The sequence below is a fragment of the Eretmochelys imbricata genome, chromosome 1, assembly GCF_965152235.1.
Source record: "Eretmochelys imbricata isolate rEreImb1 chromosome 1, rEreImb1.hap1, whole genome shotgun sequence".
Classification (NCBI taxonomy): domain Eukaryota; kingdom Metazoa; phylum Chordata; order Testudines; family Cheloniidae; genus Eretmochelys; species Eretmochelys imbricata.
The window spans coordinates 152,967,025-152,980,412 of NC_135572.1; the positions used below are offsets into that span (position 1 = coordinate 152,967,025).

General features: G+C 42.9%; 1 protein-coding gene across 1 annotated transcript in view; it reads right to left on the reverse strand.

The window, feature by feature from the left end:
- SRPX (sushi repeat containing protein X-linked) overlaps window positions 1–13,388 on the reverse strand; it is a 71,312-nt gene that overhangs the window by 14,528 nt on the left and 43,396 nt on the right. Inside the window, exons 3-4 of the mRNA XM_077807220.1 lie at window positions 8,967–9,158; window positions 7,938–8,114 (exon numbers count right to left, since the gene is read on the reverse strand). Of these exons, the coding sequence (XP_077663346.1) occupies window positions 7,938–8,114; window positions 8,967–9,158 (369 nt within the window). The remainder of the gene's footprint in view (window positions 1–7,937; window positions 8,115–8,966; window positions 9,159–13,388) is intronic.

The following is a 13,388-nucleotide window of genomic DNA, read 5'->3' on the forward strand; positions in this document are numbered from 1 at the left end:
TGGACCTGAAATCACCAGAAAGGATATTGTCTGTAGCTACTTTGACTGCCTTTAAACATTTACACACACACACACAAAACCACCATATCACACCAAACAAACCTCAAAATGATCTACCTGAATACAACAGAGCACTCCAACTTTGCCTACTGAGGCCACACTTACAGACTGCCAGGGCCTGAAGGCCACATATAGGACCTGCTCTAGCAGAGTTCTTAAGGGTGGGCTTGAAGTTATGCACACGCTCAAGTGCTTTGCTCTCTTGTTTTTAATTTGCACTAGGACCAGGTGGAGCAAATTGCCATCATCCTCTTATTTAACAGGAGAATGCCATGTGCAGAGATTACAGGGCCTAGTATCTAATGCTCTGTGTTGAATCAAGCAGCTCCAGGATTTACTCCACTCTCCCATTACCCTAGTATACCAGTTACATCCAACCTGCAATTACATATCATAGGATATTAAAGAGGCTCAATGGCATGGGATAAAATAGATTTTCAGTCATCCTCTGAATCTCTTTGCTGACATGGCATATGAACTGGTTTATTTAAACCATTTATTAGGTATTTCTGACATTAAGGTTATTTAGTAAGTGGACTGATCTTGTTTGGAAGGTTTATATCCCGGTGGGGAGGGAAGCAGGCATTTAATGAAAAATTTGAAGCTGCTCAACCATGATTTTCCTCAGCTACTTTCTCATACTTTATTAGTGCTTCTTTGGCTACTATATTGTAGTAGCAATGGTACTTGACTCCGCCTATGGAAATCATCTTGCTTTAATGACGGCTCCAGAACAAAAGGTCAGTAATATTCTACTGAATAAATGCGGCTTGTTGATCTCAGCAGAAAAGGGATGAGGATGAGTTTTCAAAGAGCCTGTGGCTTTCTGAACTCCCACACTTCTGACATGGGCCACCTCACACATTAAAAAGGTTTATTGACCACTTGTTTCTTTGGCTTGTTAAAGGTTTGAATTTATTTGTTTTTGAGAGAGTGGGGGAGGCGAGGCAAGGCAAGGCTAGGGAAGGAAGGGATGGTAGAGAATACAAAATCCTAATACTCATCTGAGTATCTGTATGTGATGGATAAAGATTTGATGCCAACACTATTACTGACTGTAGATGTGATTAAAGATTGCTGTAGTTAATTCAAAATACTTATTCCATATAAAAAGCATGTAAGAATGCAAGGCCAATTTCAGACTCTCTCAGTCAGAAGGGTTACTTAATTGTTGGTCTTAACATTTCTATAGGATGTAACATAAAGGATGTAGTAGAATGGTGAAGGCTATTTACCACAACATCTGTTATACAGCTGGCTGAAAAATAAGAATTTTCAAAGTTTTGAGGTATTTCCATTTCCCAGGGACTGAAGTGGACTAATTTCCCCACAATTTGATAATGTTTTCTATACAAAGTGGTTACCGCCGCTCCCTCCCTCACCTCCCCTCCCCCTGAAAAACCTGGTTTTGATTGAACAAAAGGTTTCAAGGAACTCAAGCATTGTGTGAAAAAATTCATTTAGAAAGAAGTCACATTTCATTTTTCAAAAAACCATTTTGGGGGCAGGATTTCAACCAGCTCTAGCCCAGAGCTGGCAAATGTGCCCAGCCCTAACCCTATCCTGTTACCTCTTCCCAGTCCTGACCCTCACCCTAGCTTGAGACCTAGTAACCAATCCTAACACTAGCACAGAGCTATCATCCAGACCTAATGGTAACTGGGCCCAAAAGCTGGTCCTAAACCTAGCCCCAAAACATCCAAGATTCCCAATCCTAAATTTGGCCCATGGCTACTCCCTGTCTGCAAGCCTACACCCAGCTTTACACCAGCCACCAACCCCAAACATGAGCCCTACTAGGAAGTACAACTGGTTGAGAAACTGGGGGGGAGGAAGAGTGTTTTGGGGAAAAAATGTTTTTCTCCCCACTTCTCAGGTCGGAAAAGGACACATATTTTGTCCCTTGGAATTCTTTCTGAAATTTTTTAATCAACATTATTTTCTAAACCAAACTTTTCTTAACATTGTTACCAAAATTTGCTGCATTTCGGTAACTATTTTGATAATGATTCCAATAAAACTTTTACTTATTCGTTTTGATAAAAATGTTGCAAACATAAATTTTGTGAAAAACAAAAACATTCCAAAAAAGTCAAGAGTTTTTCATGGAAGTTTCATTAGTGAGAGAGAACATTTTCAACTAAAAACTTTTCACTTATTAGACTTCCAACTGCTCCAACCCTTTGTTATTGGCACAAAGAGAGGAAGCTGTAGGGGCACAGAAGTTGGGTTTTTAAGGTTTATTTTCTAGTGCAAAATGAGCTGCTTCATCATCAAGAATCATCAGAACATATGTAACCCACACACCTCCCGGGTTTGGTGTTCTGTCCCATCTAGTGGCACCAAGACCACTTACAGAGAGAGAAGATAGATAAAATGAGTCTGCTCTACAGTCTTAGCTAATAGCCATTAGCTTTTAGCTCCTGCAGTAGAGGCTCATTACTAAGCTCCAGAGGTCCCAGCTTCGATCCCACCTGCTGACTCCTGGGGTCTGTCGGTGTTACACATACAATGGGCCAAACTCTATCCTCAGTTACACCTTTGCAATTTTGAGCCAGGGAGTAGAGTAAGGACCAGAACAAAATTTTAACAAAAGAACAAAAATCAATACATACTGACAAGTACGAGAAGGCCAACATTTTCAAACATGGGTGTCTATATTTAAGCTTCCCAATTCATAGTTAGTGGCCTGTTTTCAGAGTGGCCGTGCCCCAACACACCCCATTGAGTTCAGTGGGGTTTGTGGGTACTCAGTATCTCCGAAAATCAGAGCATTTCTATTTAGGTGCCTAAATACAGATTTAGAAGCCTAACTAGGTTCAAAAACATTGGCATGTGTGTTTAAAAAGAGTCAGAAAAATATAACCATCACCTGAGATTTAAAAGTCTTGTTTTGCTAATTGTTGATCTGTGTCTGGTGCTACTTTTAAATGTTAGTTATTTTATTTTAAATATGGTGGCAGGGTTACAGCTTGTTTGCTAGGGTGGAATAGACCAAACCAGACCTTTTGTTCTTTCTCAAGGTTACTGCTGACCATGCATGTGGCTTGGGATAAATGAACCCCTGGCAGTCTGCAGACTAATTCTCACCCAAATGTAAATCCTATTTTGCTTTTTAAATGTTGAATAAACAAATACATGGGCCAATCAGTGCAGCCCATCTCACTAAATATGAAATTAGCCTCATGACTTCTGTACGTAGCTGCATTTTTAATATTGCACCTACAAGCTCTATATGATTGCTGTTGCCAAGATTCCGTTACAGTTGTATTGAGCTGGATAAATTTAAACAGTGAAGCTACAGTAACAAAGGGTGGAGCTAAACTTGACATTTTGCAAAAACACCATTAATTCAGGTTTTTAAACATTTTTTGCATAGCATGGACCACATCTTAGTAGCAAGAGGTTCCCATGGACACCTCCCTTCCCATTCAAAGTAGGGTGGATCCTACCTCCTGTCCCATTTGTGATCGCTTAATGCCCCAAGGGTACCTATAGGAATTGCCTTCATGAAAAAATAACACATAAAATGTCTCCCTTTGGTCTTCATTTCCTCTCTCCCTCTCACTTGTTCTAATTCTCTCAGCTGGAAACAAACCATCCCGATGTGTCGAAAGAATAGTAAATATGGCAGGCGACCAGCTTGGCTTAACGGTGAAATCCTAGCGGATCTTAAACATAAAAAAGAAGCTTACAAGAAGTGGAAGGTTGGACATATGACCAGGGAAGAGTATAAAAATATTGCTTGGGCATGTAGGAATGAAATCAGGAGGGCCAAATCGCACCTGGAGCTGCAGCTAGCGAGAGATGTCAAGAGTAACAAGAAGGGTTTCTTCAGGTATGTTGGCAACAAGAAGAAAGACAAGGAAAGTGTTGGCCCCTTAATGAATGAGGAAGGCAACCTAGTGACAGAGGATGTGGAAAAAGCTAATGTACTCAATGCTTTTTTTGCCTCTGTCTTCACGAACAAGGTCAGCTCCCAGACTGCTGCACTGGGCATCACAACATGGGGAATAGATGGCCAGCCCTCTGTGGAGAAAGAGGTGGTTAGGGACTATTTAGAAAAGCTGGACGTGCACAAGTCCATGGGGCCGGATGAGTTGCATCCAAGAGTGCTAAAGGAATTGGCAGCTGTGATTGCAGAGCCATTGGCCATTATCTTTGAAAACTCGTGGCGAACGGGGGAAGTCCCGGATGACTGGAAAAAGGCTAATGTAGTGCCAATCTTTAAAAAAGGGAAGAAGGAGGATTCTGAGAACTACAGGCCAGTCAGCCTCACCTCAGTCCCCGGAAAAATCATGGAGCAGGTCCTCAAAGAATCAATCCTGAAGCACTTACATGAGAGGAAAGTGATCAGGAACAGTCAGCATGGATTCACCAAGGGAAGGTCATGCCTGACTAATCTAATCGCCTTCTATGATGAGATTACTGGTTCTGTGGATGAAGGGAAAGCAGTGGATGTATTGTTTCTTGACTTTAGCAAGCTTTTGACACGGTCTCCCACAGTATTCTTGTCAGCAAGTTAAAGAAGTATGGGCTGGATGAATGCACTATAAGGTGGGTAGAAAGTTGTCTAGATTGTCGGGCTCAACGGGTAGTGATCAATGGCTCCATGTCTAATTGGCAGCTGGTGTCAAGTGGAGTGCCCCAGGGGTCGGTCCTGGGGCCGGTTTTGTTCAATATCTTCATAAATGATCTGGAGGATAGTGTGGATTGCACTCTCAGCAAATTTGCGGATGATACTAAACTGGGAGGAGTGGTAGATACGCTGGAGGGCAGGGATAGGATACAGAGGGACCTAGACAAATTGGAGGATTGGGCCAAAAGAAATCTGATGAGGTTCAATAAGGATAAGTGCAGGGTCCTGCACTTAGGATGGAAGAACCCAATGCACAGCTACGGACTAGGGACCGAATGGCTAGGCAGCAGTTCTGCGGAAAAGGACCTAGGAGTGACAGTGGACGAGAAGCTGGATGAGAGTCAGCAGTGTGCCCTTGTTGCCAAGAAGGCCAATGGCATTTTGGGATGTATAAGTAGGGGCATAGCGAGCAGATCGAGGGACGTGATCGTCCCCCTCTATTCGACATTGGTGAGGCCTCATCTGGAGTACTGTGTCCAGTTTTGGGCCCCACACTACAAGAAGGATGTGGATAAATTGGAGAGAGTCCAGCGAAGGGCAACAAAAATGATTAGGGGTCTGGAACACATGACTTATGAGGAGAGGCTGAGGGAACTGGGATTGTTTAGTCTGCGGAAGAGAAGAATGAGGGGGGATTTGATAGCTGCTTTCAACTACCTGAGAGGTGGTTCCAGAGAGGATGGTTCTAGACTATTCTCAGTGGTAGAAGAGGACAGAACAAGGAGTAATGGTCTCAAGTTGCAGTGGGGGAGGTTTAGGTTGGATATTAGGAAAAACTTTTTCACTAGGAGGGTGGTGAAACCCTGGAATGCGCTACCTAGGGAGGTGGTAGAATCTCCTTCCTTAGAAGTTTTTAAGGTCAGGCTTGACAAAGCCCTGACTGGGATGGTTTAGTTGGGGATTGGTCCTGCTTTGAGCAGGGGGTTGGACTAGATGACCTCCTGAGGTCCCTTCCAACCCTGATATTCTATGATTCTATGAAGGAGGAGAGACAGAACCGTGGGACCAGCCAGCTTTCTGCAGGCCACCAGCAAGTTCTTCACAGACCACAGTTTGGGAACATCTTTTCTGCACCGCCCTTTCTCAGAGGCCCTGACCACTGCTCACTCCATCCCCCTTCTGTCTGTTGCTTGCTCTCCCAAACCCTCACTTACTTTCACCAGGCTGGGGCAGGGGGTTGGGGTGCAGGAGGGGGTGAGGGCTCTGGCTGGGAGTGCGGGCTCTGGGGTGAGGCCAGGGATGAGGGGCTTGGGGTGCAGGAGAGGGCTCTGGGCTGGGGTTGGATTGCAAGGGGGTATGGCCTCTGGGCTGGGGGTGCAGGCTCCAGGTGGGGCCAGAAATTAGGGGTTCAGGAGAGGGCTCTGGGCTAGAGTAGGAGTGCGGGGGGGGAGGACTCCAGGGTGGGGCCAGGGATGAGGGGTTTGGGGTACAGGAGGGGACTCTGGGCTGGGGCAGGGGATTGGGGTGCAGTGCTTGAGGACTCTGGCTGGGGGTGCGGGCTCTTGGCTGGGGCTGAGGGGTTCAGGGTGCAGGAGCACACTCAGGGCTGGGGGTACAGGAGAAGGTACGGGGTCCCAGTGGTGCTTACTGTAGCTCCCAGGAAGCGGCTACCGGGTCCCTGCAGCCCGTAGGCACAAGGGAAGCCAGGAAGGCTCCATGCGCTGCCCTCGCGCCCGTAGGCGCCGCCACCACAGCTCCCATTGGTCGTGGTTCCCAGCTAATGGAAGCTACTTAGCTGGCACTTGGGGCGCTTCCGGGAGCTGCTCAGAGCTAGGGCAGGCAGGGAGCCTGCCTTAGCCCGGGGCCCCTGTTGCAACCACTGACCGGACTTTTAATGGCCTGATTGGTAGTGTTGACCGGAGCTGCCAGGGTCCCTTTTTGACCGGGTGTTCCCATTGAAAACCGGATGCCTGGCAACCCTAACTTCATTAATGAAGTACTTCACTCACCGGCACACTCCACAATTTGCACCCAAATCATTGCGGTGGAGGGTCTCTCTCTCTACTCTACAGCAACGTGCTGTATTTTGGACTTAACTATGGCACTGTCTTACAGAATTACTATAGAATACATTCACATGCTGTGAAGTTATAAATATTGATTGTCTGCATTTGTTAAAGGAACATTTCCAGTACACTGCTACATTGTCATTTGCAATGAGATGCCCAGGTCAGCAGTGCAAACTGGTGAAGTCGTATAAAAGATGATGACATTTCACCCTTCCCCTACCAAAATCATAAAACCAACCCTGCAAAAGAGCCAGACTTGAATTTGCACATAAAACACAAGACAAACCACAAACTTAGTCTGAGTATAGACAGGCAGGAGCATGTATACAATTGCAAGACAGAAAGTAACTGAAAAATTGAATGAAACCCCGCGAATGTAAAAGCCACAGCAGGGAGACTCCCATGTTGCTTCACCCGCTAACCTAGACTGAGCCACAGGCATCCTGAGGAAAACCACAGTGTCACACACAGATCATTAAAAACACAAATATTGCTCCAGCCATGAAATCAAACTGTTGGTGGCCAATTCAAGTGGCTAAAGACCTGCACATCTGGGTGACTGAAAACTGAGCCCTTATCCAGAGATTCCCAAGAACAGCAGCAGCAGCTGAGACACGTTGGCTACATCTTCCGACGAAATCTTATTAGTACAAAGGAGAATTATGTGAACTGAGCTGAAAATGTTCCCTAGCCTAATGTAACTGTTCCCATCAGAAAAGCTCATCCTCATTTCCCCAGAATTCACTGGGAGTCCAGGACCCCAAGATGCAGAAGTAACAGAGGAAGTCCCAGCATACTGGTTAGTTCTGATTCTCTTCTAGGCTTAAGATGTCGTGTCTGTGACACAAAGCAGCAGGTACAAGATGCTGCTGAGGAAGCACAAATAATTACATCAGGCTTCGTAGATGTTAAGATCAGAAGGGACTATTATGAGCATAGCACAGGCTATAGAACCTCACCCCGTAATTTCTTCATCAAGCCCTTAACTTCTGTCAGAGCTACAACAAGTATTTTAGAAAGAGATCCTGTCCTGATTTAAAGTGATGGAGAATCCATTATACCCCTAGGCAAGTTGTTCCAATGCTTCTCTAAAAGACACTGTGTTTGTTTTCTCACTGACATGGATGCAGGAGCCATGTTTCCAATACATTTAAAATATTTTGGCATTAACAGGCTACAAAAGCTTTACATCTAGGCTCCTTAGGAAGTGCAAACCTCATCTTACTTACCAACACAGGAGGCTGGTCTGCCACTCCAAACTTTGTTGTCCATACATGTTACTGTCCGGTCTCCTTTTAGCTGGTATCCTGGGGAACAGTAATACTCACACCTGGAGTTAAAGTATGCACCATCTATGCACTTGAACCCTCCATTAGTTGGCATGGACAGCGTTGGGCACCGTATTTCTGTAAAAGAAAACAAATGTATCCAGGATCTTCTGTTTTCCATTCTAGAGGAGTGGGGGGTGAAACAGATGTGCAGTACTGCATGTGAACAAAACATGGTTAGGAATTTTTCAGTCAGAGCATGTGAAACTGCTCATATGATTTCCCCTCCTCAAACAGACTTCAAATTTTGCTATCATACAGCTAAGTTAGCCCAATGGAATGAAATCATTTTAAGGAAAGACCAACCGCCCACTCCCTTCTTCTGTCAAAATATTTTCTCTCACAAACCAATGGTGGGCCCATTCAACCTGGTGACATTCAAATTTTGCAAAATGACACACAATTAACAGTGCAGCTAGAATTAACTATCCGCAGTATTTTAATATGTTTGCAAAGGGGAACTCTTATAACCCCTCATTTTCAGAAAGATTTCTACAGACTCAAAGCCTACCTATTCCATGAAGCATTCCTGCCTTTAATGCCTCTCTCCACTCTGTGTTTTCTAGATTGCACCTGCCATGATTTGAACCTGCAAGCTCCTCTGCATTCAGCTAATTGACACAGTCCACCTATCATACAGCACCATGTACATCACAGGGGCTATGTAAATAATGTCTGAAATAGGTGCAACTAAGTTAGCTATGGCTTCACAAAGATATATTTATTTTTAAATTCAAAATATGAATGAAAGCCCAAAGATAAACAGAGTAAACTCTAAGAGCAGCTCCTGTCAGTTAAGTTTCTCCCCATCCCAGCACTGACATTAAATATAAAAGCTACTCACATAAACTCATCTCTGTTTTATATCTAATGTCTATCACACAAACAGTGACACGTGCACACATGCACACACAGTTATGATCTACTCACGTTTACACAAAACCTTCCCAGACCAGCGCTTGTTTGATTGACAAATAAGCTGTTGAGGACCATGCAGTTCATAGCCTTTCTGACAACGAATATCACATCTCGTCCCCAAGACATTTTTGTAATATTCTCCTTGAGGTGTTCTGCAATACGCATTACCATGTTTCACCTTCATGGGAGAACACCAAGGTGTTTCTGGCAAAGAGAATGGAAAAACAAACACAGAACACACATATTTTACAAAAGACTAATTGGCTTAAGTCACAATTGCAAAGTCATTTTGTTTCTTCAATGTTGTAGAGAGACTTTATTAAAAGGAAAATGTAAAGAAGCACACACAGAGATGTAATTTCCCGGCCTGATTCCACAAGGTGCTAAAGATATCACAGCATCAGGCCTTTAAAGGTGAGCTGTTCCTGCCTGTTACAAATTAATGAGCGTTTCTATTAAATTGGGTGTCTAAATGTCATGCTGGTGGAATAAGTGTGCCACCATGTGGACAGTTTGCTGATCATCATTGTATTTAGGTTTTAATACCCCACAGAGGATGCATTTACCTTCCCTTTGGTAACAGAAGCTGGCAATTTAAATGCAAAGTTCAATGCCAATGAAGCTTTATCTTTATCTGTGGCATAATTTTAATTTTCCTTATTCTTATCTTAACACCCTTTCATTCGAAACTTCCTTCAGGACCATCAGATACACGCATACCAGGGCACCATAGAAACAGACATGGCCATTGGTGAATTTCATGAAGGCTCAAGCTCCCTTTTATTAAGGGCATTATTATTTACGTCATATTACAGAAATGTCAAGTTTGGTTGCTTGGACACAAGAATGACAGAGACCCCAGGCATATGTGTGGGTGTTTCACTTATGCTGAATGAATTTCCAGTTTCCATCTCAGGTGTCAGACTGAGCCAAAACTCACCAGCATACCAGGATAGCACTTCTCTGATGGCCCCATTAGTTCCACAATATTTAAGATATCACTTTAAATATGCTTATTTTCTCATCCTGATTATGAAGAAAACCGTCTAAATGTGAATGGGTGCAGTGTTGTCTTTCTTACTAGATCTGTAGATCTGTCTGTCTAGGTCTGACAAACTGAAACAAAAGCTTTTAGAGAGTTAAGAACTAGCTTCATTCATCCTGATTGGGTGTTAACTCAGAGTCTCCAAGTAAATGTATGCACTCAGGCACCGGGTTTGAATGTCAGCCAGTATATGGATGTCCTATGAGTTTCAAGGTGTGCTTATATTAACTGATGAATGTATACTCAGTCTTGCGTTATTTCTTATGTCTAGCACAAGTGTACATACACACACACAAACGGGAAATGGACCCAAGCCACAAAGTTCATATCCAGATCTTAAACTATTCCAAAATCTGAAGAGTTTGGTTCTGGGGTTTTGGTTCAGGCTCATCTTTAAAATATGATAGCACAAACTGGTCCTAAAATGTGGCACTCATCCACCAGCAATTCTATACAATCATTCAGGAAAGAAAAAATACTTTGCCTAAATTCAATTTAGGAATGGAGGTGCAGAGATCCCATCAGAAAGGCACCAAGCTGATGAGGAACAGGGTTGAAGGCCCAAGCAGCCAATGATGCTGGGCCACTCTGAGTTGTGCTGGGGATTGGGGCCAGATCAGAGGAGACACAAAGATGTCTGAGAGTCACCTTTTCCCCAGCCCCAACCCATTCCAGCACTTTGCACACAAATGGAGGAACACAGAAAACTGGCCTGAAGTATGTGATTCATCTTCCTCTAAAGCATCCAGTATAGGTTAGACATGAAATTCAATGGATCACAGGAAGTGTCAAATCAGAGCAGAACTGGCATTTGGCCACAATACTGGGATTAATACCCATACTGAATTATTGCAAAAATAAAGGGGGGGGGGTCTTTAATGACTATAGGCGGTCAAGACTATAAAGATACATATTCAAGAGAAATCTTCTATCAGCAAAGCTTCCATTAATACCATGCTGGGGCACTGGTTCAGTATGCACACTGGGGTGTGTCAGCTACAAACCTTTCCTAGGAAGCCAAAACTACTTTTGGGGTGTGGGGGGTGGGGGTGGGGCAACAAGTGAGTTTTCTGAGGGGGGTCTTCTATCCAACTAATACCTAAGGTGACTCTGCTTAATTTTGGGATTTGACAAGGACACCACTTAAGGAGGTAAGAGTGTAGGCCAAAAGGAAGACAAGCACTGAAATGTCACACAGCATGCAACATTCAGAAGGTATATAATGAGCCTTTATGGGATCTGGGAGTGTTTTCAGAACCTCATGCCTAAACAGTGGCAAAACCACAAGAGTGATCTAAAAGTTGCCTTTCACAAATGGAATCAGTTTCACAGATATTTATTATTGGCTCTGTTGATTAATTTCATTTCCACATTTCAAATGTCTTTCCTCATATTTGGGATTAGTCCCATGAACATATTTAATGTGCTCTTATTTCATCTACCATACATGTTGTATTTTTTATTCAGTGTATAATTCCTCTACATAAAAATGGTGAGATATTTTAACATCTCCCCCAATGGAAATTTAAATTTCCACATAAATTCTACTGTGCTGTTACTAGAACCACAGAAACAGCATTGGACAGTGGAAGTGGAGAGACTGAGAATGGAAAAGCGTGTGACTGCCAGGGTTCTAGTTTATTTCACAAAAAGCATTTTAAAGGAGCACAGGCTGTTTCTGAAGCTGTTTAACTCAGTGACATACTTATGTTCTCTTACGGAACTGCAACATCCACATGGGTATTTTTAGTGCACTTGCTGGAGTTGTACTAACACGTCTGTCTACTCAGGCTGGGAGGCCCACTTCCAGCTGCAGTGTAGAGGTACGCTTAAGGGCCTGGATCAAAGTGGCTTTTGTGCTGTGGTGAACAAAGAAATAATGCACTCTGGGGCTTTTTTCTTCTCATGGGAACCCCAGGTAGAGCAGGCATCTTACATGTCAGTTAGGGAAGAAGCATTCTTCTTGACAGCTGCACTTTCCAAAGTATCTGTCAGCACTGTCCAAACGCTGGCTTTGGATCAGTGTTTCTATAAGCTCAGCATGCAAAATGCAGAGGGTTTTTTAATACAATGGGGCTTATTGGTTGATTAGGCATTTGAACAGAGGGGTCACCAGAGAGGAAGGGAACTCTTAGCTAAGTTGTTGGGAAGGAACTCCATAGAGATGTTTCCTTGTAAGTCTGAGTTGGTTGAAAGACATCCAGATGAGCACGGAAGGTTTGGCATGTGGCCAACCCCTGGCAAACAAACTATAGGGTTTAATTTGCAAATAGCATTGCTAACTGAAAATCTGCTGGGTTTACATAGCTCTGCTTAAGATGTACATACACACCATGCCATGCTAGGCATGTACTAATGTACATTTTTCAAAAGGCATGCATAATGGTTAGTATATTTGATACTCTGAAATTTTTACCAGGAGAGATGGTCCATAACCAAAACCCTGGATATGAACACCCTCACATTTTGGTGAACTTTTGATCCAATATTAGCAACTCAGGTCCATATCTGGTTTTTTTGTTGTTGTTGTTGTTTTTTGTTTTTTTTTTTTAAGTGACCTGCTTGTCAACTCAAATAAATGCAAGCAAGTTAATACAAATTAGGTCTTCTCAGCTTCATGCCTTTGATTTTTGGATGTGAGTTGTCTAATCTGTTACTAAAGCTCACATTAGAGCTTCCAAATTCAATACAGTTTTTAATATTTGTGTGAATAAAGCACTGTGTTTCACATACCACTGTTACATCCTTGCAGCCATTGAAAGAATTTGTTTTCGATCGCTTTTAAAAGACAGTTCCTAGACAGAGTCTACATTTTCACCACTAATCCACAGTCCAGCCGGCATTAATTTATCTTTAGTGAATCATTTGAATTCTTTGTTTAAGTATCCACAGAGGATTAAATGTTAAAGATAAAGAACAACACATTTACCATATAAAGCTATGGGCAAATACATTTTTTCTGATTATACTTTTAAAGCAGAATTTTCACACTGGGATACACTTTGGTGGGGGAGCAAAATAAATATTTATAAAAACGTAAGACAGACAGTATTTTGTACCTTCTCCTTTGGTACTCATGAGTAGCTGATAGATTTGCATGCATATCCTTGTGTAAAAATCCTGTTTTATTCTCTGTCTAGTACCAACATTAAGCAAAGCTACATTAATACCCAATATTTCTATGTTACCACAACAATGCAATACACTGTCTTGTATGTCCATAGACTAGTTTGCTGAAGCAAAACCTCAGTAAAATGACTTTTTTGGGGTGAGGGAAGGGCAGGGGGCTGTGTGTGGAACCAGATTCTTCAAGAAATAGGCACATATGTCACAGACTCACCAGTGATTTTGCTATCAGATCCCATTGGTCAGGAAACTTGTTTGGAATA